The 23,037-nt window shown below is 45.2% G+C and overlaps 1 protein-coding gene across 1 annotated transcript in view; it reads left to right on the top strand.

The window, feature by feature from the left end:
- Positions 1-20,677, top strand: part of MUC1 (mucin 1, cell surface associated) — a 39,383-nt gene extending 18,706 nt beyond the window's left edge. The window contains exons 3-10 of the mRNA XM_085639264.1: positions 1,037-1,110; positions 1,843-1,976; positions 2,820-3,613; positions 8,908-8,981; positions 9,897-10,033; positions 11,195-11,316; positions 12,424-12,564; positions 17,568-20,677. Of these exons, the coding sequence (XP_085495390.1) occupies positions 1,037-1,110; positions 1,843-1,976; positions 2,820-3,613; positions 8,908-8,981; positions 9,897-10,033; positions 11,195-11,316; positions 12,424-12,564; positions 17,568-17,636 (1,545 nt within the window). The 3' untranslated portion in view covers positions 17,637-20,677. The remainder of the gene's footprint in view (positions 1-1,036; positions 1,111-1,842; positions 1,977-2,819; positions 3,614-8,907; positions 8,982-9,896; positions 10,034-11,194; positions 11,317-12,423; positions 12,565-17,567) is intronic.
- Positions 20,678-23,037: the final 2,360 nt, after the last annotated feature.

Below are 23,037 nucleotides of genomic sequence, written 5' to 3'. Positions count from 1 at the left end.
TAGCTCGGTTAGAAGCCTTTGAGTCACAAAATCCCAAATGTTATGTTCGACAGTCACTTATAAACGTTCTACTAGTTGGCATTTACTACTGGGCGCAAACATGCTTTTAAGGACTTGAACAGTAATCGGTTATGAGGAATATTGGCAGGCTTGTGAGAATGGTGTCAGTGGGGCACCCTGGATGATGTCCTGAATGATGATTATTCTAGGCCACCTACAAATGGGTGACTTGTGTGTGTGTGTGTGTGTGTGTGTGTGTATGTATGTGTGTATATATATATATATATATATATATATATATATATATATATATACAAAAGGCACATGCCTGACCGGAGGACTACCTCTTTGCCAAATTTCAAGTATTTCTGTTCAGCCGTTCGGGCTGTACCTTCGACTAAAGGTCCTATGGGGGAAAACTCGTTTTGGGACCCCCCCTTTTTTCTCAGCCCCTGCTTGACGAATCACCCCAAGACTTTCAGGGTAGGAGCTGAGCGGAGTGCCCCATTAGTTTTGAAAATTTCACGAAGATAAGTCAACCGGTGCCAAAGTTATTCAAAATCGAATTTTCAGATTTCCTATGGGAACTCGGTCCTAACTATAACTATCTAGTGGCGACCGCCAGTAGATTTTATATATTCTCATCTCTGCAGGGACGTACAGGCATGTATTTTGAGTGATTCAAATAGACAACGTGGGTGAAACTCGAATTTTGGGGCTGTTTTTCACCAAGGGTATTTGAGTGACCTCAAATAGACTGAGCGAGGCTTGAGTGGTTTGTGGTGTCATTCAGAACCCCAGGGATTTGTAGCTTCTCAGTTATGGGGCTTTCAGTACATTTATTTTGGGAAAATAGACGGTTGCAATAATCTCAGGTTTGTTGGAGCTATGGTTCTGGCACTGGCAGCCAGAGACACACAATTGTGATATCTATTTCTTTTTTGTAAATGTTGTTTAAACTGTCTTGAGTTTTAAGAAATGGGTCTCTCGCCAGTAATAAACCTCACTAGATCTTTGTTTTTCTACATATCAACAGTGTGACCATTTCTACAACTGCAGTGGTTGTCCTACAGCATCTGCCTACCGTGGTGTGGACGTGGTAGGGTTCAGGTAAGGAGTGATGGTGACCAGTCGTGAGTGTGATGAGCGTTGATGTTGGTGGTGTCCAGAAATGGTGCTGCAGAATGTGGCGCGCGTGGGAAGTTGGCACTTATGAACACTCAGATGAGCAATGATTAGGCTAAACTGACTATTTCATGAGACCCTTTCGGAACTACCCTTTTAACGTATAAATTGCCACAGAAGTATGTTTAAAGGTGCAATTGCCATACATTCCCAGTAGAGTCCTGCGATGTGGTTGGTTAGCATATCTTTGTGGGGCAAGCTCTGAGAACCATTCATTTATACTTTTCTGTTCTGACTTGGCCACAGTCTGAGTTCCTGGGAGCTTTGTGTCACTCTGGCATGCCGGCCGCCCACCATTATCTGATTCGTAGTCTGAAAAAAAGCCAGGGCCTTTCTTTAGTTTTTATTCAATTTCATGAGTCTGCATGCCCTTCTCAATGCATGTTGGTGCATGCTCGCCCTCCCGCATGTCAATACCTATTGTGTGGCATGCCCTTTGCGGGTGTGTGTATGAGCATGCATTCTGCGTCCATTTGTGCAAACTCTGCACCTGTCCGCTTAACAACCATATGTCAGTTGGTCACCACGTCTGAAGATACACTGCTAGGGACCAAGATGTTTCCAGTGTTCTGTGGGAGTGCTCTGTGTACATGATCTGGTGTGCATGTCCTGGGGGTCGTGTCTGGTGACTGCTTACACTGATGTTTTGCCTTCCAGCAATGGGTCCATCATTGCACACACCGTTCTCAACTTTTCTTCATCGGACAACATTACCCTTGCGGCTGTGCAGGAGGCGGTGGCCAATGCTACGAATAGCCCAGTATTCGACTTGGAGACATCTGAAGTCAATGGTGAGACTGCATGCCTTGAATCTGGGACTGGGGTAGGGGTTAACCAAGGAATTCACTGATGGTGACCAGCTAACACCTAGATACACCAAGGTCCCAAACCAGGACTGACCAACATGTGCACTCGGACCTAGTTGAGGGTACTGTCTGAATACGTATCTCACATCTGAGACACTGTAAGCCGATGATACAGACGTGACCCTGAACTTGATTAGACTGTACTTGAGGCACACATGGATTCCTACACCTGGGACTGGTTATGAATGTTTAATTTTCAGTTCTCAAGCTTTCGTTTGAGTAGCGACTTTTCCCACATAGTAACTAACGAACAGTGGTGTAACATAAGCCCCCGAGCTCTAGAAACTTTGCAAGGGGACCTCCCTCAAGTTTTGTTACGCCACTGAGCATGTGGGATTCTTTCTCAAGTCTAGTTTGGTGTGAGTATGCACCTCTCACAGCTAGGAATTGGCATGAATGATCTATTATCATGTTTGGATTTTATTGCGAGTACTCATTTCTGACACCTTAGAATAGACATGAGCCATTCTCCTGCCTGGGCCTTGGTGTGAGTACACCATTCTCACACCCAGCAACTGAATGTGCAGATCTGCTCCTTCGAGATCAAACTCACTCCTTGCTGTACACCTGCGTCTCGGTGTGCATCATCCCACACCCATGATGCAGGGGTACCTCATTCATCATTGCTTGCATGTAAATATGAATTTACTCTTCTGTGCAGCTGGGAATCTAGCTTTGTATTTTTTGATGTAAACCATTGGTCTTCAGTCGTGTAATCTCACACAGCTTGCTGATCTGAATGTACCTTGTTTTCTCTGTTTAATACAGTGACACAGATTACACCCCAGGATACCGCCACCACAGCTGCTCCTGTGACCTCCAGCACCATGACGCTTAGCTCCCAGGTGTCCATGATCACCACCTCCGGGTCAGTCCCTAAGACGGAGGATTCAGTTCCCACCGATTCTGCGACCACTGCGCATCCCACAGGGTCCTCCACTACTGCTCATTCTTTCAGTCCTTTTACAACCCATGAAACCTCCCCGACTTCTGCTGCCAGCGTTGCTACAGAAGGACCAACATCTACTGGGACATTAGGCACAGGATCCACAACAGAGACCGTCTCTCCAGGCACCGCTCTCACAGGAACTTCCAGTCCGGCCACAGGGACTGTATTACCCCCAGCCAGCCATTCCACCATATCCACAGCCTCTTCCTCTTCAACCACCCATCCCACAGGAACTTCCAGTCAGGCCACAGGGACTGCCTTGCCCCCAGCCGGCCATTCCACCATATCCACAGCTTCTTCCTCTTCGACCACCCCTTCCACAGGAACATCAACTGCGAAGGGAACACCCAGTGACACTACTAACAAAACTCCAAGCACTTCAAAGCCTACAGATGCATCAATTTCCAGCACAAAACCAGCAAGCTCTTCTAGCCATGTTTCACAGTCCTCCTCAACAGCCACGCCAACAACCTCCACAACAACCTCCACAACGCAGTCACCAGCCAAAGTGATCTACTTAAGTTTTCGCATGACAGATCCACTGTTTAGTAATGACTTGAATGACCCCAACTCGCAAGCCTACAAGGACATGGTGACAAAAGTGAAAAACGTGGTAAGAAGCCTAAATTCTTATTTTTAAGTATTTAAGCAATGATGTATGGCAGATTTAAGGTCTGAAAGTGTGCCAAAGAAGTCTCCATCTACAATTGCACAGTATCTCCTGGCATCCCTCACTTTGTATATTGTACTTGTTGGTTAGATAAATGGTTCTCTTTTGTTCTTTACAGGCATGGTATAGATCAGATGTTGGTGGGTCTTCCAGTAACTTGATGTGGGTGGATAAATAGGTTTCGGTTTCGAGCATCCATCAGCTGGAAAGCTTCCTATTGCAAAGATAGGAACTCGCAGCCAAGCAAAATGATTGCTGTAGGTCTAGGGATCGTGGCCAAAGTGCCCACCCCCAACAGTGTGCTCACCAGAGGTTCACTGCCTATAATTGGGGTAAAAAATAATCCAACCCAGATTTAGCCTGTCTTTGTGGAATGTCTGATGCCAAGGTGTTTACCTTTCCTTCTATCCAACCATAAACCTACCCTGCAAAATATGACCACTAAACAAGAACTCCACCAACCTTTGTTTCTCAACACCAGCACCACTTTGGAAATACTTTGCACCGGGTATGGGTGGGTGACTAAAAGAGATGCTTTCTTTGGGGGGGGGGCTGCCCCCGCCCCTGCTCCTGCCAGAATTTTAAAACCTACAAACTGTATTGCCTGTGCCACCATCCCACAGCCCAGCCTGTCTGGTCCACCTCTGTTGGCCAGAGGCCTTGACTCTGAAGCCCCCTGCATCAGTGTCACTAGTTGAAGTAGGCCATTTCCTGAAACTTGCCAGAGTTATTTCTGCTGTTTAATTCCGTGATGGAAGTATTCAAGGACCAATGTCCTGGGGACCTGGTTTTACTTGTCATGACCACATAGTGTTTAGCAGGCTTAAATTGACAGTTCAGTATTCTAGCCAGTCGTACAGTGATAGCCTCATCCTAATGTCCTACGATGCCCGCTGGGTGACACCTAATCTAGCGATCCCACATTACGTGCATCATGGGAAGAAAACAATTGTTTGCATGTTGTGTAAGTGCAAACACGTACTTTGTTACAGGATACACCTAGATCTTTGTATTTTTTGGCACCAGAAAACGTTCATTTGTCTGCTTTGTCATGCAGTACAAAAATTTGCTTATGTGTGAATTAGTTTTGAAGATGGTAGCCTTGTGGCAATTTTCATTGTGCCACTTTTTTTTTTTGGTGGAGTTTTAATTTTTTTTAAACTTTTTTTTTTTTCCTTTTTATTTTCTAGTTCGCTTTTTACACCATGCAATTTTTTTCCGGCCAAAATATGCTGCTAACTTGCAGATTCTGAAAATGGTTTTAAGTGATCTGGGGGCATATGTAGCAAATTCTCTATTTGCGATTCTCAAATAGCTTTTTTTTAATTTTTTTTTTTTGAGAATCGCTATTTGGGAATCTCAAACGAGATGAAAGTAAACATTCGCAAATGGTTAGCGATTCTTTGGCATTCCTTAATTGCGACTAGCAAATTGCGAATCGCAATTAATGAATACCTTCCCATTCATTTCTATGGGCCAGGTGGCCCATAGGAATGAATGGGAAGACCTTATCAATTAGCGATTTGCAATTAGAGAATCGCAAATTGAGAATTGCAAGGGTGTCATAAGGACACCCTGATGCACCCCTGAAATGAGCATGTGTGCGCATGTGGCTCACATAATGTGCACCACAGGGCACTTTGAAAAATGCCAAAGTGCTTCTTTCAAAGAAATCGCAAATTACCACCAACTTGAAGTTGGTGGTAATTTGCGATTTCTTAAGGAGAAATCGCACAACTTGGGTGCTTGTTACATCGCATTTAAGGAATCGCAATTTGCAATTCCTTAAATGCAATCGCAAAATGGAGAATCACAAATTTGCGATGGCCTTTTGCATCCCAAAAGGCCTTTTCCCGTTCGCAAACGGGCCGATTCTGAGAATCGGCACGTTTGCGAACGGGAGAAGGGTTTGATACATATGACCCCTAGATTCTTGTGTAGCAAGTCGATTTGAAGGTAAAATACCTAGATTTCAGTAAAACTTGTCAGAATTTTAAAGAAAAGGGAATAGTAAACTTGGTTTCTCATGAGAACTTGTGGGGATAAGGTGTACAGGAAAAAGGTTCAATCCACGTAATTGATTTCAGATGTATCTTTGCCAAGCTCTAATAGTTGTGTCTTGTGGCGATTGACTATGGATACTGGGCTGGAGAAAGAAGCGTGAACTAGGGCCAACGCACTTCTCCAAAGACATCTGTCGCAATAGTGTTGCGGCGAACTGGAAGTACATTGGGTCATGTTAGCCTGAACTAAACCGGAAACTCAACAAAGGAGCTTTTAGGAGCCCTCCTTGTTTACCACACCGGATTGGGAGAGGAAGCAAACTGAACTACTTTTATCTCTAGATGGTCCTGATAAAAATGTTGTTTAATGTTCAGTAATACAACCCATAAAACAAAAATCCCAACTGCTGCTGTGCCAAAATCACTTTCAGCACTTGGAACCAGTGGTGGATAGTAGTATTTGAACTGAGCTGTGACGCACATGGAGGGAGTACCCCGGCAGTGAGTACTGACTGTTCCTCTCCCAAACGGACAACTGCATGCCTCCCCTCCCCACTGGTGAATGTACCAATTTTCATGGCACCAGGTTCCTGTTCTCTATCTTCCAACCAACGAACCCTACCTATGTATCCCACTCACGCCTGATTCTGTTCACCTACCCCTCAATCATGCTGTCCCCTGAGCACCCGCCCGCCATCTCCACCAATTGCCTTTCCTACTTATTCCCTAGCTCCTAGTTGGATGCCATGCCCAGGCTGTCCTCCATGCATCACTTATCCAGCTAGGGAGACCAACCCAACTACAGAGATCCTCCTCCCACCCCTTTTGTCCTATCTTTCCGCCTTTCGATCTGTACCTCTTAGCGCTTTGAAGGAACTAATATTGGAAAAAGCTCAATGCTAATGTTTTTTTCCCAGCGCACAGCAAACCTCTCGGCTAGCAAACACCAGAAGGCAGTCACTGACAGCCAAGGCCAACTCAGAGTGCCGCATTAAATCTTTTAGGGGTTGCACTGACTGGCGCCCACCAATACTAGGTCTGGCGCGAACACCTGACCCACTTCTATAATTACCAACAAAGAGCAAACAGAATTGTTCAGGATCCTACACAGGCAAAGCATCCATTTGAGGGACTGAAGTTAGCAAGGCTGCCAGACCTTAGAAAGCATGGTGTTGCAAGCACATTTGGCAAGAAAGCTTTTCAAAACCACAGCAGATGCAACTACAAGCCAAAGCTTTACGAGGCCAAGCAAAGAACCTGGAAAGTGAAGCTCGCGCAGTGCCAGCAGAAGAATGCGACGGATCCCGTCCAGCTACTACCCAGGGTCATCCATTTCATTTTCACAGCTAGAAAATTGTATTTGCTTGCTTTATTCCTGGGCTTTCAATTAAAAAAAATATGAGGGACTGAAAATTGTTGCAAAAATGTATCCTTAAAAAAAAAACAACAAAGTTGTGGCTAAAAATGAATTAAATGTTGGGTCTTTTGGGCGCAAGTCTACTGGCAGTGGGGGCAAGGAAGCATGGCTTTTAGTATTAAGGAAGGGTAGTGTTAAGGGGTAGAAAGGCTTGTGTAGGGATGGGTAGCATTAAGGAGGGTGTTTTTGTTGTGCTGATTTTATTTTGGCTTTTTTTTTTTTTTAGCACGCGTTTTGAGAGTATTGAAATCATAAATATTTTTGTATGGTTCAATGAAAGTTGGCAATTAGAGGAAGTAAAGGCTACTTGGAAAAGAGTCGTTTTTAAGCATATGAAGGGGTTTTAGGGTTCAGGAAAGAGTCTAAGTGGATGTGTTTTTGGGGGGAGGGGAGACTTAAGAAAGGTCCAGGGCTGGCTTTAACACTGAAGGCACCTGTTGCAACAATCTTTTTGCCCCCCATGACCTCCTTTTCTATGGATTCCCTGACTACCACCCTCTTACAGTGCCCCATCTCTATCCATAGCCCCTCTCACATGCATTTCATTTGTTTTATAGCGCTACTCATACCAGTGTAATGTATCGGAGCACTTTCCATCACACACAGACCACGAATCATACGTGTTTAAATAAGTATATTGGAAATTGTACATAAGACAAGGAGGATTACCAGATGTAGGAATCCCATGTCATCCATATTAGCAGGCAGTATATTTTCAGAGTGTTTGGTCTGGAGAAGCACAAACTCTGGATTCAAAATGTACCACAGTGGTTGAGTTTTGGCTTTAATAAGAATGTATTCCTATCAAAACTAACCCTCCTTAGCAACAATAGGATAATGAAAGACTGGGCGGAAAAACATATGGTTCCAACCCTATGCCTCGCAGTTTGCATGTCGCTCTTTGACAGTTCATAGGTCACTGTGCTATATTAGGATTGTAATTTATGAACTACAAGTAACAAAAGGATCTCTGTGACAAAAGCAGTAACCACGGAATTATCTACATAAAATACAGTTCTGTGATCTGCACAGTATAAGTTCTTTGCAGCAGGTATATCCGAACTGCCACTAGACAAAACTTAATCTCTCTCCAGCAGGCGTATAATTACCAGAGTTATCTTGACATTTTTATTGTTGCCTGAGAACTGTCTGCCACACAAGGAACTCTGCAGTGGGTGCTTTTACTTTGAAACCCATTAGTTATTTCTAAGCCCAGCCCCCCCACCATTACCCCAGAAGTCCGCACGAGGTGTGGCTGCAACAGTCGCACCGCCCTACAGCTGGCCCTGCTGAGGGCCTCTGAAGATTTATGGAAGGAATATATAGTATTGAGGGGTAGTTTGGAGTATTAAGGGTTTAGGGCTAAAGAGCAGGACAGGGGGGCTGAAGGCCACTAGAGTACAGTTAGATACATTTAAGAGTACATGTAATAAATTGACTTTACATTTGTTTTTTTTTTTATAGGTCATGGGTAATAAGGAAGGCTATGCCAATACTAGGATAATTTCTCCTCCACTCTAATGTGGTTGACATTTTAAAAGACGTCTTCATTACATACATCTGTGTCGTCCTGCTGTCCTGTGGACTGGAAATGTTCATTTTAACTAGATTAGGGATTAAAACTTGCAGGACAAGGCCTATTAAATGCTAGTAAGGATTCTGCCAGTAAGTTCACATGTCCACATTCGGGGCCACCGTCGTGTCCAGTAAACTGAAAATAAAGAGGTTTGGGGGGGGGGGGGGGGTCTGCTTCTGTCTAGCAGTAGCCATTTCCGGGAACTCTGTGGCATGTTGGTAATGTCCTGTCTATTTTTCAGTGCCAGGACGTCTACGGTTGCGATACTTGTTCGACTCGAGACACCTACGAGGGAGTCACCGTGCTGGACTTCAGGTATAGAACGCAACTGCAGTGCGCATGCGCTATTCCGTGAGGTGTGCATTTGGTTAGTTAGGTGGGGTACACGAGCTCGAAAGGTGCTTTACACAGACGGGCGTAACGAGGAAACCTCAGTAGCACCGCTGGGTCTCTGGCTAGTTGCAAATCTGAATAATTTTAGGCTCCTGACAGGCCTGTCCAGGAATTTTGTTGTCTTCCTAGGTCGATTATTTTTTTTTTGTTTTGGTGCCAAAATGAACCTCCTTGGAAAGCGTGGCAATAACTAGGACTGATGTTGCCACATTTTGTGGTTTGAGAGGTTGTGTCCCCCTAGTGCTGGTGTTAACGTGCATAAACCTGATGCATCTCCATCTTAAAGCTGAACACTGAGGTGCAGTATGATATAGCATCTGCTATGAAGCGCCAAGAAACCCCTTGGTAGATGCAGCTTTACAAACGCATAATGCTGCTCAGGGGGTCACCCTCCTTGTTTGGCACCTCACACCCGCTCTGCCCTCTCCCTTGTTTTGACAAACAAAAAATGCCATAGTACTTGCATAAAGCGCTATATATCGAGGCGCTATATACTTTTAATCCATCACAACAGCTAGTTCACAGCCATCTGGCCAGTGACAGTAAACCCTGACTTTTGTGGGGGCAGTGATGCGCGTGCTTAGCAGTACATATGGTCTGTTGAAAGGAGGATGGACTTGACTTGGAGGAATTATGCCGCTGTGTGGAGGGATGGGATGTTGCTGTGGGAGAGCTGGATAGCCCCAAAGAGCAGTCTTCAGGGAGTGTATATAATCTGGTGGTGCTATGGTGGCCCTGCACACGCTCAGTCTGGGTGTGGGCTGTGCTAATTTGTGGGTGTATGGTGCTGAGAGAGCAGGACTATACTGGGGATCTAAACTACTCTTTGCTTTCAAGGTCTGGCTCTGTGATCGCCGACAACCGGCTCAACTTTAAAGGAAATGGCATAACGCCAACCGAAGCGGAATCCCTGTTCAATGACAAGCTGCAGCCAACTGGCTCCATCGGTGGCACTCCGATCAACAGTGTGACAGGTGAGGTCTAGACTGGGTGTACTTCCTAGTTACCTGCGTGAGGATGTGCTTCAATTTAGGTCTACCTGCCAGGACCCAGTCCTGAGACCGAAATGTGACGCAGCCACGCGTGGCCTTTCTTTCCTATGTTTGTTCTTTTAGTCTCCCTTTTTAGGTCTCGCCTGACCCAGCGCATGCGCTGGTCTGGCGAGACTTATTGAGAGGGCTCCAAAAAGTGCTACCAGGCCGGCCTAGAGCCACAGTGCATGGGCGTGCGCGCGCCGCACTTTACCGCCGCGCTTTACCGCCATTACTTTCGGTTTCACGGCCGCTTTGATGTTTGATCGTGATCGCGATGGCGAGCGCTTTTCACTTTCGCGGCCGCTTTGCATAGCCAATAGGGCTCGCTTTTGGGACCTTATAAGTATTTAGTTATGCAACTGTTGCATGGCTAAACACTTATATGGTCCCAAAGGCGAGACCTATTGGCTATGCCAATGCTTGTTTTTTTCTGCTTTTGTATTTTATTGTTTTTAGTTTTTTTGTTTTTTTTTTATTCAAGTAGGAGTCCATGGGTTTATCAAGGCTGGCACCCTGGTGGGGTGTTTGCCGTGCCAATTGTGTCTTGGCCACTGAAGGTTACTCGTATAAACTGGACCTAGCCGACTCATTGGACAGAGACTTCAGTAGTCACAATGTGTCAGTCTTTGAGATTTTAGATGGCTTCTAATTTGTGAAGTGTTGCCCATCACTAGACCGGTTTGTCTCCGGGATATCCTGAGATTAAGAGCGCTATCTCGAAGAGACCAGACCTGAAACTATCTTCATACCAGAACTGTGCTTGCAGCTCTAAGCCAATACCCTAATGGGGGTCAACCAACTGGGAGGTCAGGGTGTTGGGGGGGTCACCCCTTTACTCGTCCTACTCTGGCACAGGAGTTTTCAGTTCAATACCCCCTCCCTCCGTGACTGAGTCTGTTGGTTAAACTTGGACCGTGCTTTGCCATATTTGATTGTTTTGTTTCTTTCTCCGTCTGGTTGGGGTAGAATATTAGGTACATGCCGGCAGGTTCCTTTAGAAGAATGAGAAATCCTGCACATGAGTCATGCGCTAACACTGCCCAGGCTGAAGTAATCGCTGCAAATAATTAATCGTTGTTCCCCCCCCCATTTTCTTTCCAGCGAGCAGAAATGAAATCTCCAGCCCTACGACCGGTGGGAGCCCTGTGCCTGGCTGGGGAATAGCACTGCTGGTTCTGGTCTGCTTCCTGGTGCTTCTGGCTATCATATGCATCTTCGTCTTGGTAAGAGGTCCATGTAGCTGAGCTGGCAGCCATAGTGGTGGGGCAGAGGTCTGCCACAGGTGGGGGTGACCTGCTGAGGTCCAATAAGGACCGAAGCAATTTGAGAAGAGAAAAGGCTAATGGGTTGAAATGGGGGGGCTTTTAGCTTGCAATAACCATGCCTGAGCCACTTGGCAGGTGGATTGATTACATTTGGAATGGTGGAGTGGGGTTTAGACGGTGTGTGTAGGGTCGACGGTCTGTTTTGAGAAGGTACCTGAGATCCCGTAGAAGAGGGTGGCCAATGGCATTTGGGTCGGAGAGGACAAACGAGGCTTAAGCCACGGGATGGCTGTGGGTCTACCCAGCAGAGGATATAAAGAAGGTACTTGAGCCCACGCTGGTCTCAACCTCCAGTATTTAGAATAAATAGTTTTCCCTGCTAGTTCTGGGTGTCTACCACTTACCAATAATAGTTATTTCTTTGTTTGACAACTTCTTGGGCTTTAAGAACAAGTGTGACCTAGTACACTTGATGGCCTCTTTAATGGTTGAGAAGCTTCACCGGTTCCTCTTGAACTTCCAACTTTGGATTCATTGGATGATCACGTTCTAAAACTTGCCACCAAGACTGAACGTGTCATTGGTGTAGATATGAGGTACCAGAAGACAGAATGAATCTGTTGGAGTGTGCGATAGTAAAGGCATATACGCCAAAGCCATTTATTTCCAGCAAGGGGAAAGTTATAGACCTGTGACCCGAAGGTAGGCTACTATGAGCGGGAAACGGCAGCACTCCCTTTTCAATGTTTTTCAACTTCCTCCTTTCCTATCAAGACCCTTGATGGGGGTCCGGCTTCCTGTTCTCTAGACGCCCCATTCATTCACTTGTATGCAAAAAACTACTGTAGCTCCATTCTTCTTTTCCTCCTCTACTTAATTTATGGTCGATTTGACCCTCCGTATAGCCCCTTATTCTAGCCAATCTTGCCCAATGACGCAGAGATGGTTCCTTCCGTCACGCCTTCCCCTGAGCATCACTCACAGTACCTTCTTATGTTGCCAACCTCCTTGCCGTGTCCTCCACCTGATGTTACCTTTTCTCTGACATCTTGGTCTCTCCAACAGCTCCTCAAGTTTTGTCGGCGAAGTCAGAAAGGAGAGATGGAAATCTTCGCCTCGCGAGGGTCTTATCACCCCATGAATGAATATCCTGCTTACCAGACGCACGCGCGGTATGAAGTGCCTGGGAAGAAAGGCAGCTATGAGGTAAGAAGTATACCTTGACCAAAAACCTAATTACAGGGAACCTCTAACCAATGACTGTCAGCAAACCATCTAAAGGCCCATCTTTAGAGACCCGTTAATAACCAAACCCTTTGTCATTCTAAGATGCCTCAATGACCATAAAAGACGCACTAGTGGATCCTGGAGCCCTCCCTGGTCAATCAGGGCAGACTTTATCTATTCACTGCCCATTTCAGGAGCTGTAGGCCTCCAATGTTTCACATATCCATGCACCTATAGCTCATCCAGCCTCGGTGTTTGCATATTCTGAGTTGTATTCCTAATTTTACAATGGACTGACTGGGACTACAAGCTCCAAACTACGAAGCAAAAGTATGGATATGCTACGTGCCCATAAACCTGGGAAAATTTGGGAGCTTGAAGCGCATGTGCGCCCTCCCCGGGCCCGCCCCCCCCCCCCCCCAAAAAAAAAATGTTTGGTTTTTTTTCTCCCTCGCCAGGAAATCTGCTGCACAGCAGCCCTTGGCTCTAAATTCACTCCAGTTCCTGTTACTAATGAGTCTCTTTTTAATCGTGCAAGTCTGCAAGCAAGCTTTTATCCACAGTAGTATTCTTGTTTCCGTCATGTCTGCAATTGCACACAATTTTCCAGAGCGCGCTTTGTCTCTGGATCCTTCGTCTTTTCAACAGAAGGGTTATTTCCAAGCCTCCTTTTCAGGATACCTACTGACTATGTAAATGGGTTCTATTTAGATACACTGCTTGTAAAATATATCTTAAGTTGGATAGCCCTGCTTCAGCGAATACTGTCCGAGTTGAGGATTGCCTCCTACGACACTCGTAGAAGCCAATAGCAAAAGACACCATGGTCGGCTCCATCCAGAGCCACCCATTCACGTGGATGTTGAAAATGGACCTTCGAGGTCACATCAATCCATAAACAAGCTTTGTTAAAGACCACAGGACTGGTTGCATCCTGACAAACATTAAACTGCTGTAGTGGGGTGGGGGGGGGGGATGCATAATTTCTGCAAAATGTTTGGGCTGGGAGATTAAGTGATAGTTCTGAATACTTCTGAGATGTAAAATGGTCCCTAATGCATTGCAAGCACTACATTGATGGCGGAATGATTTACCAAGGAGCCAGTAACCTGAGATGAGAGTTAAATAATGTGTGGGCAGAGCAGGAACCCATTCTACAAATATTTTAAGGAATTGGTAACCTTGATTCTTGCAGACTGCTGTTCTGTTAAGCTAGACCTTAAAACAAACCGTCAGATGTGTTGTGTGAAGTTGACCGTGTCGTAAAGTTATAATCTTTGTGGATTTTGCATAATTTAACTGGTGGCCTTAGCTTCCTGCAAATACCTTTCTAGCTGTAGTCCAACTGTTTTCACAGTGTTCTTTGTAATTTATTGTTTTAAACCTTCTGGATTTTTATTTTTTTATGCACCTGTGCATGGGCTGAAGTGATGTTACTCCGCTTGGTCCAATCCTTGTCTAAGAGCCTCTGTACAGGGCTGGCTTTAGAGCAGTGTGGCACCAGTGGGTGCTGAACTGGAGGGGGCACAGACTTCTTTTTGGGGGGGGGGGCGGCTGTGTTTAGCAATAACTTACAATTTAAAAGCACCTGCTGCAGAGTTCCTTGTGCACCCAGCTTCCAGGCATCCATAAAAATGTCAAAACTTTTGTGATTAATACTCCTGCTGGAGAGAAAGATTTGAGTTTTGCCTAGATGCAGTTTTGACTCTCCATAAAGTAACGCAGAGGGTTAATATGCCTGCTGGAAAGACCAGATCTGCATTTTATGTGGATAGATGAGTGGATTAGTAAAACAAGTCTTTTCCAGCACTTTAAAACAAATAAAATGTATGCAAGAGCAGGTCTATGTAGAGATGGGCATATTTTTACCCGATGGTAGTGAGGGAATCCGAAGAGGTCATGGTGAAGGGGCGCCAAAGACTGTTGAACTGGGTTCCACCATTGCTAAAGTCTGCCCTGTTGCTGTGTACCCCCCCCCCCCCCCCCCCGGAAACGTCTAAGGACCTGGAGAAGGTCCCTGCTAGCTTTTACTTGGTGAAGGATATCGCTCTCCTCCACCGTTAATGTACTGTTTAACCTTCCACTTATTAATTATTAACCCAAAGTACCACGGCCATCAACTGGTGCGAAAATAACAGCTGAATAAATAGCGGGTACTGGAGGCGATGATCTGTTAATCCAGCTGCCCATACCTCAATGTGCTCAGCCTTTCACCACTCCCCAAGCCCCCTTCTCTCCTTCTGTTTCCTTCGCCCATCCTTCTCTTTTCACCCTCCTCCCAAATCCCTCCACCTTTCTACACACTGATCACTATATTAATAGACCACCCCTTCTTTGACCGGACTTTTCTCTAGGAGACTGGAGATATTTGGGGCAGCACTACTGGGCAGTTTCAGTGGTGGGTACTTCATCTTCTACTGACTGCCCTGGCTGTGATGGATGCAAGGATTAGCCACCAGTACTTGACCTGCCGATGATGGCTGCTGGCGAACAGCCTGGTCTCCACTAGGAAAGATGCAAAGATTTCTGTTTAGAGATTCAATTAAAAGGCAATAGTTATCCGTTTCTAGGTCCAGGCAGCTGAGTGGGTGCAGACTTCTGACACTTTGGAAAAAACAAGTTACTGTACAAAGTGTACATTTTTCTTCTCCCTGATTAGTTTGAGCAGTGGGTGGGGTTACTAGATGGACATCAGTGGCTAGTGCACTATTTAGATTCCCCGAATAGTCTCTAGTCATTTGCCTCATCTCAAAACGGACGAATAGCGGTCAAAAATTGAGGGCCTGATAAGTTGATGAAAATGCTAAGCCATCTTGGGGAAAACCTATTACTGATGCCTTGGTAATCCAAGTTTCAGTTTTTTTTTTTTTTTTCTTTTTTTGACCACATGTTGCATCCATGCATAAGCTTTTAAGGACCGGTTTAAAAGATACACAGGATAAGTAATGTGGAAAAACCCATAAAGGAACTAATCTTTTGTGGTAGTCCTGAGGTGCTCCAGACTCCCTCACAACCCACAAAGCATGACTGAACATGGTCTCTGGCCAAGAACAGGGAAGATATGGTCGGAGGACCCCTTGGCTTTGCTGATGTGTCCTCCTCTGGCACTTGTACCTTGCTCTGCAGCATCCCAGGTCTCTGGGGCAGGACATTGCGGAAGCCTACATTAGGAGCAGCTAGGTTAAATTTTGAGCCCTTGCTCCCCTCCAATCTTCCATCCTCTTCCAATTTTTTAGCTTTAAACAAACTGTACTTTAACTGGGGGGAGGTGCCAACCCTGTTTTTAACCCTAGATTTTCTCAGTCCCCCTTTCCACAGATCCTACTGGAAGGGCTGTCCCACAAAATGCGGGCCAGCACCGCTTTTCAAATCTCCACAGCGTTGCAGACCTTGGTGGGAGGGCGTCTTGTTGGTATCTGGAATGTATGGGGGTTTTTGGTGGTCTTGTGGACAATATAGAATTTCTTGGGTACCCGCTTCTTGTAATTTCTTTGTACTTGGTTACCGGCCTATCATAAGTAGGGGGTGTCCAGCCTATCCAAGTCATCCAGACACCATGTTTCTTGGGCTTTCATTTGACAGCGTGGGGCCGGAGAGCGCTGCAGTTTTGACACTTTGAAATTAAAAAGGGAAAGCTGAGGATTAGAAACTTGCTCTGACGACATGGAGACAAGGGGCAACTCTGGTGATAAGGCTTAGCATCCCATGTGACCCCCGGATGTTGCAAAACAAGTGCCAACATATCTCTGAATCACCCTCCCCTTGTGTCCATAGCTTAATGGGTTTTTGTCCTGAAGTAGAGCCATGGAAAAAGTTTTTATAATCTTGCTGCAGAGAAAGGGGCCTCATTCAATCCTTTTGCCTGTCGATAAGAAGTTTTATGGTTGACATAGTTCTTTTCACTCCTTCTACAGCTAGGCTGCTGGCTAGATCTTCTCTAGCAACATGCGGAGAGGGGGTGCTGCTAGCCGGGATACCATGCAGGGACCTGAGGCCGAGTCATCTGTTTGTCCGTAATAAAAAAAGAAAATCGAGGTCCACCGTCCTTCCCTCCCTGTCAGTTTTCCCCTGTTGGTCCCAGTTTTATCCTCTATTTTTGTTCCAGCAAATGCCATCATTAGACCCTTGTAGCTGGCCTAAGTTTTCTTATTTCTGTGTGCTGTTAAAATAAATACAATTATGAGTGCCATTGGGTTCCTAATTTGCTATCCCAGGTTTAGTTCTAAAATGTTCTGGGAACATGTAGGTTTCCCTGAGGTAATCTAGGGTGTGTGGCAAAATAGTAAATTAGGCTTTCAGCCTACATTCTAAGAGACATTTCCTCAATTGTTCTTGTACCAGAGGTGGAAGAAGGTTAACCAAAGCCAACATCTGTCCCTGGTAGCAGCAGGTCACTCACGGGATTCTGCTGGTTCTCTCCCAGACCTGGCATCTCTACCTGCTATCAGTGGGACTCTGCTGGTTCATGCCGAGATCTGGCATCTGTTCCTAGCTGGCGTGGAGCACACCTATGGCCGCCACCGGGCAGGGCACCTTCTCAGTTGCGCAGGCTGCAGTGTTTGTGGTTGATACCGAGCTATTTATTATACAGCTGGAACTGCTTCAAAGTAAATCTTGCAAAAGCAATTCAGAGTTAAACATTAACCACCTGACCTCATTGGGTACAATGCAGGTGCACTGCTGAGAGCGTTCAGGCAGGGCAGGCGTGTGTGCATGGCTCCCGCAGAGCGATAAGCAGGATCCTTTGGCGGAGGGTTGGGAAGTAAGGGAACACAGAAGGGCCTTAGCTGTGTCCAAACTTGTGGCTTTGTGGGCTTTTCAGAGACACTCCCTTGAGTTCACTGTCCATCGCAGCAGTCCAGCTCTGCATGTCCATCATACGTTGGGAGTGGCAGGGTTATCTAATGTCTGGCTATGGATACTGATTCTGAGGTTTTGGTGTCTGATCCTGATTTTAACCCTTCTCTTTGCTTCTCCTACAGTTGCAAGCCAATGGCTCTAATAGCCAGTATTCCTTCACAAACCCAGGCGTGGATACCAACAACCTGTAGGAACCTGCCAACACCCTCAGGAAGGCAGCCATCCTCCTGAGACTCGGCCATCGCACCCGTTGAACTTTGCTAAAGCTGCAGACTTGTACCCCACCTGGACCAAGTGTCCCAAATATAGCCCTTTTCCAAAGAACCATCCTGAAAATCCACTGTGCAGCAAGAATATTGGACAAGACCACCATCTGCCAAAGCAGCCGGACCCTTACTGAGTTCAAACTTGTTGCCAAGAGGTGGTGGAAGATATGAAGGCTGCGCTGGAAAAGCCAGGGACTGTTTCTGACATTTGCCTGATGCCCCTGACACCAAAGTTAACTCCTAAATTTTAGTGATGCGGGCAAATCTGCCTCTTAGGCACCACTGCCGGGACATTGCTCCTAGAGAGGGAAAAAGATGGCTTCAGATGATGGCAGTTAACTATTTCAAAGGCCTTGTTTGCAATTTTGTGTGTGGGGGGGGGGGAATTGAACATTTGGACTCTGTCTCTAGAATACTATTGTTTTAATTCTATACTGTTTGAGAAATGCTTGATTTGCACGAAGGCTGGCTCAAAATCTTGATACTAAGGAGCACGCCACCTCCAGAAAGGACCACATGTCACAGACCCACAGTGGGAGTGCCCGCCTGTTTCCACAGCACTGTGCCCCAGACAAGCAGAAAATTATGTTTGCTCTTATCCACAAAGGTGTTTTATCTCTTCTCTCTGTCCTTGAGAGGTTATGGGATGAGGGAATTGTCACCAGGAGTTGCGTCGTCAGTCCAGAACGTCTTAAAAATTGACACCAAGACCGCATAATCTCTTTAGTCCTAGTCAGTAAGTTTTAAACATGGGGTGTATGTATGCGTCAAGGTGGAATTGTTCTGGCAGGCACATTGTGATTGGTTGAGAGGAATGGCTTTGTACCTGAGGGATTCATCATGGGACTCCAGTAAATGCTAAGGCTTGATCTGTTCTCTAAGCGGACATTCCCTATACACCATGATTCAGAAAAAGGATTGTTGCACAGAACTGAAAAGTTTGCTCCTCCCCATCCATGAAGTGCTTGAGGCCTCTTGTAACACTTTGGAAACAGCAGTCTGACCAAGCTCCTGTTCTCTACGGTAGGGGCCACGTGCATCTGTGGGAATATCTGGACTAATCAAACAGATGTTGTCTAGGCCCAACATTCAATAAATCCCTCATGATGCTGTGGGAGCCCTAAAATGTACTCCTGTCGTCAACCTAATAGACTGGGTGATGATATTGACAGACAAACTGATCTTTTAGGAGGAAACCTTGATAATGTCTCACACGAGTTTCAATATGTTCTTCTGTGGGATTAACTTTAGAGTCCTGTTGCTCCTCCTGGAAAAGCCTGTAAGGACCAAATGGAAACTTGAAGTCCCGTTGTATGTCTGAGGACAGAAGCTGAGCTGTCCGTAGTACTTGAAATGTGGCTGCTAGAGTTTGTGATTCATCAGATGTGACTCGTTGGAGATGGGATATAGGTTCACAAAACTAAGACCTAAAATCAGGGACCTTCTCCAGGAGCTCCTGAGACTTTGGTGTAAATATAGTGGATTTCAACAGTGGGAAGAAATTGTCAATCTAAGCTACAGAGGCGTGCCTTAGATCCCTAAAATGAAGCACAAACTCTTAGGAACCAAGACGTCCGTCCGACAACTAGTGCACAGATATCAGTAGCTGGAGCTTTGTAAATTCTAAGATTGTGTCATAAACATTGTGACACTTGGCTTCAGAAATGTGTATCCAATCCAAAATGTAGTACAGAAACAAATCTATGCTCTGAAGAAGGGATTACTGAACGCACGCATATATAACCGGGATGAAAGAAAAATCTAGACCTGCAAGCCTAACCTAGAAGTTTTGATAAACCAAGTGTTCAAATGAAGCAAGCAGGAAATTGCCAACAAAGTCTACATTCATTTCTGATAAAATTAAGCTTGCATCAAAAATCCTCGCCATGAGCACTAAAGTTCAACTGGATAGTAGGAATAAAAGAAAATAATTATTTTTGTACTCTAAGCCATACGACCTACAGCGTTTAATTTCCAAAGTGCTTGTCACACGTAGAAGGGCTTCTGATCTACATTTGCCTGTTGATCTATCATGGTTGGTTGGCCAAACTTTGCCAACAAGTAATGGCCTAATGTATGCAGGAGGTCTATTGTAAAATAAAGCTATTGCTATTCAGTTTATTAATTTGTAGTAGTATGCAATTCCAGGAGGAATGTGTTGGGTTGCAGAGGAGCCCCAAGGTATGTATCCTGGGACATATGAAGGCACCCATCTTGCTTCTAGATGCAGTTTTCTCATGATTTGCAAAAGTGTTATTATGGTAGCACCCGTGGCGAGATATATTGGACTACGCCGACTAGGCAAAGAAGGTGTATCTTTTATAGAAAGACTAGGGATGTTGGTGGGTTGGTAATGTGTGATCTGCCCTGCTTTCGTCCTCAAATAGGATGTAAATACTACACATTGATGCTACCAAACTGGAGACCATGCTTCTGTCCTTGTAGGGGGGTCCAGTTACTTCCGGAGAACCAGTACCAAGCCATTCCACCTCTCAGATCAAAGCGATCCTTGAGCCCACCCGAAAGGGACTGGGTTCTAATGCACATTTTCTGGGAAAGGGGTCCTTGTAACAACAAACGACTAATTTGTGGGTGGCTGTCCCGAACACTTTTGGGCATCATCTGCTATAGATTTACATCTCTTGGTTCCAGGAATTGGATTTTTAGTTCCGAGAGCAGTCACGACTGAATGTTTGTATCTTATTTATTTTATTGGTTGTCTGATTCATATGAAGTCTTGTTTTTATATTATCTAACCTTTCTATAAAGATATGATTGTATGTAAATATTTGTATATGGATCCAGAGATGTATATTACTTTACTTGTATAATAGGAAACGTGCCATTTGCTTGAGCAGCTGTGCCCGAGCAGTGTTGATTTATTGTTGTTTTTAGCTGCTGAGTTACATATTTATAAGGTTCCGTTCTGTGCCTTTTTGTTCCTCAATAAAATATTCGAAGAAGAAGTTGGCGCTCAGCATTATGTTTCTTGGAATCCCTTGGGTGTTTTGTGGAGGCAGCAAACAGCAGTTGCATATGGGCATGTCTTGTCCCCACCTTAAATGAGGGCGGGTGGTAGATAAGTGGTTGCTATGAAATGGTGAATGGAATGTAAAATGGATTTTTTAAAAAATCAATGAAGTTGCTGTGAACGTGTGGGTGTTTTTATTTCTTCCCCCTCCCCCCCCCCCCCCCCCCCCCCCCCCATGACCTTTATAGCAATGTAGGCAATCGTACCCGGCTGAGCATGACCGTTTATAGACTGTTGCAAGATATAGGCAGGCCCAAGAGAATAATGCAGCAGGGGAGGACCAAATTATGTAGCGCGTTCGCTAAATTGTGGCCAGAAAAGGCAAATTATGCAGCACATTTTGTGAACGTGTTTTTTTTTTTTTTTTTTTTAATTATAACCGTGTCAGGGCAAACATTATGCTTCATTAGTAACAGTTTAACATGCGAATACGCCAATTAGCAACTTAAAGGTCACCAGTCAACTTTTGCGAAGGGCCTTCCAATGTACACCAAGTGGCATCACTGCATTTTTTTTTATTGTTTTTGTTTTTTTTTTAGAATTTTTTGATTCGTTCGACCAAGAAACCGTTTTTTTAAATGAGAACCTGCAAAATATGAAGCAGATGAGTTTGTGGCAAACTGATAATTATAGACCAAATCTATTGGCCAGCATTTTGGCCCTTCTTATCTGTTTTTTGTCTACAGATGGTTACTCGGCCACATCAATTTCCTCTCCAGATAAGCCACTGCCCGTTCAGATCTACCAACTTTTTGTCATACCTGTCCATTCTGCCCTTTTTCTGATGGCCAAGACTCAGAGAACCTATTTCTCCCATTGTCTAACAAGAGCGCCACAAACCCAAAGGTAAGAATGCAAAATGGGCCAACATGGGTTGGATGTTAAAATAACATCATCTTGTGGGTGCAGCTGACCTTTCACACCTGACATCGCTGCACCTGCTGCACTAAGGTAAACTATGCCCCGGGCATTACTGTTCACATAATGCCCGCCCTGACACTGCCCATGTCCCTCAATCCTGCCTAGGACCAGCCAGCTTCAATGTAACTTCAAGAAAACCACCAGGCCCCACGCGCATCTATTCACCAAAATGCCTGGGGTGGCAGAAGCGACATCACATGCAATTTGACATTTACTTTCATCCACACATATACACTGCCGAACAAACTCACTCGCCCACAAGCAAGCACACAACATACATTTTAAAGCATTTTTTTTTGCTTGCGTCAAGTGACCAGGAGAGTCCTATTCCAGCCAACTGTACTCCCTTTATCACACCAATAGTGAATCGTGTTATATTCTTCATTAGAAGTGTAATAAACAAATTGACAAACTCGACCCCTGGCCTCACCTTTCCCCTTTCTTAAAGACCATGCCAGGGGTGGCATGGGGCAAGCCAGGGGTCACAGCTGCGACCCCGGACAGCTTCTAAACCACGTCCATGCCAGGCCCATCTCAATGTACCTAAAGTAAACCCTTCTACTTCCTAACCCCCTACAGCCTGTCCAGCTTGCCCTTCTCTCACAGGATAGGCGCTCTTCAGGGGCATCCAATGCGCCTAATGAACTAGCTGTAGGTGCTTGGGACCCCTACAGTTTAGTCTACAAATGGAACCTGAACAGATTTGGGCCATTTGTATATAAATATTGGCACATGCTTTACATGCGTGCCAGCGCAATCTGTTTTACCAGTATGGCTGCACAAGCGTGTGCTACCCCTCCTGTAATACTAAAGTTCCCCAGGGTTGTGAAAAGTAGGCCCACACTCCTATTTTGCCTGGGGAGCTTATGAGAATACGGCCTCTGATGTCCTAAAATGCGGGATCGGCTGGTTTTCCCATTTCTGGGATACAATCTTATTCTCCTGGTGCCTGTTAAATGCAATACTTGCACCACAAATACAGATAAATATGTAAAATCTCTTAATAGCTTACCGTATGCAAGAAGCACAAGTCCAGACCATTCCAAGATCACCGCTAGCAAACTACACCTCCAGTAGTTGACTGGTTGGCCGAGGCAGCAAGAAAATGCTCCAGGTTTTGCGTAGTTGATCATAAATGGTATGGTGATTTATATTGCATCCTTGCCAACATTCTGCGATCTAAAAAAAAAAAGTTTGATTTTTCAAGTTTTAAAACTTCTGATTAGCATCATGACATCAAGGGAAATTATCCTGCATGCTCTGGGACCCAAGCAAGGTCACTGCTCCATGTGGCTTCTGACCAAAGTATGGCATTTTAGAAATAAGACCCCAGTCCCTACTGATGCCTTGTTCCAGTTCTGAGATTTTGTTTTA

The sequence above is a fragment of the Triturus cristatus genome, chromosome 12 (assembly GCF_964204655.1).
Source record: "Triturus cristatus chromosome 12, aTriCri1.1, whole genome shotgun sequence".
NCBI lineage: Eukaryota > Metazoa > Chordata > Amphibia > Caudata > Salamandridae > Triturus > Triturus cristatus.
Note: the sequence above shows the minus strand (reverse complement) of the source record. Positions and strands in the feature narration are given on the sequence as shown.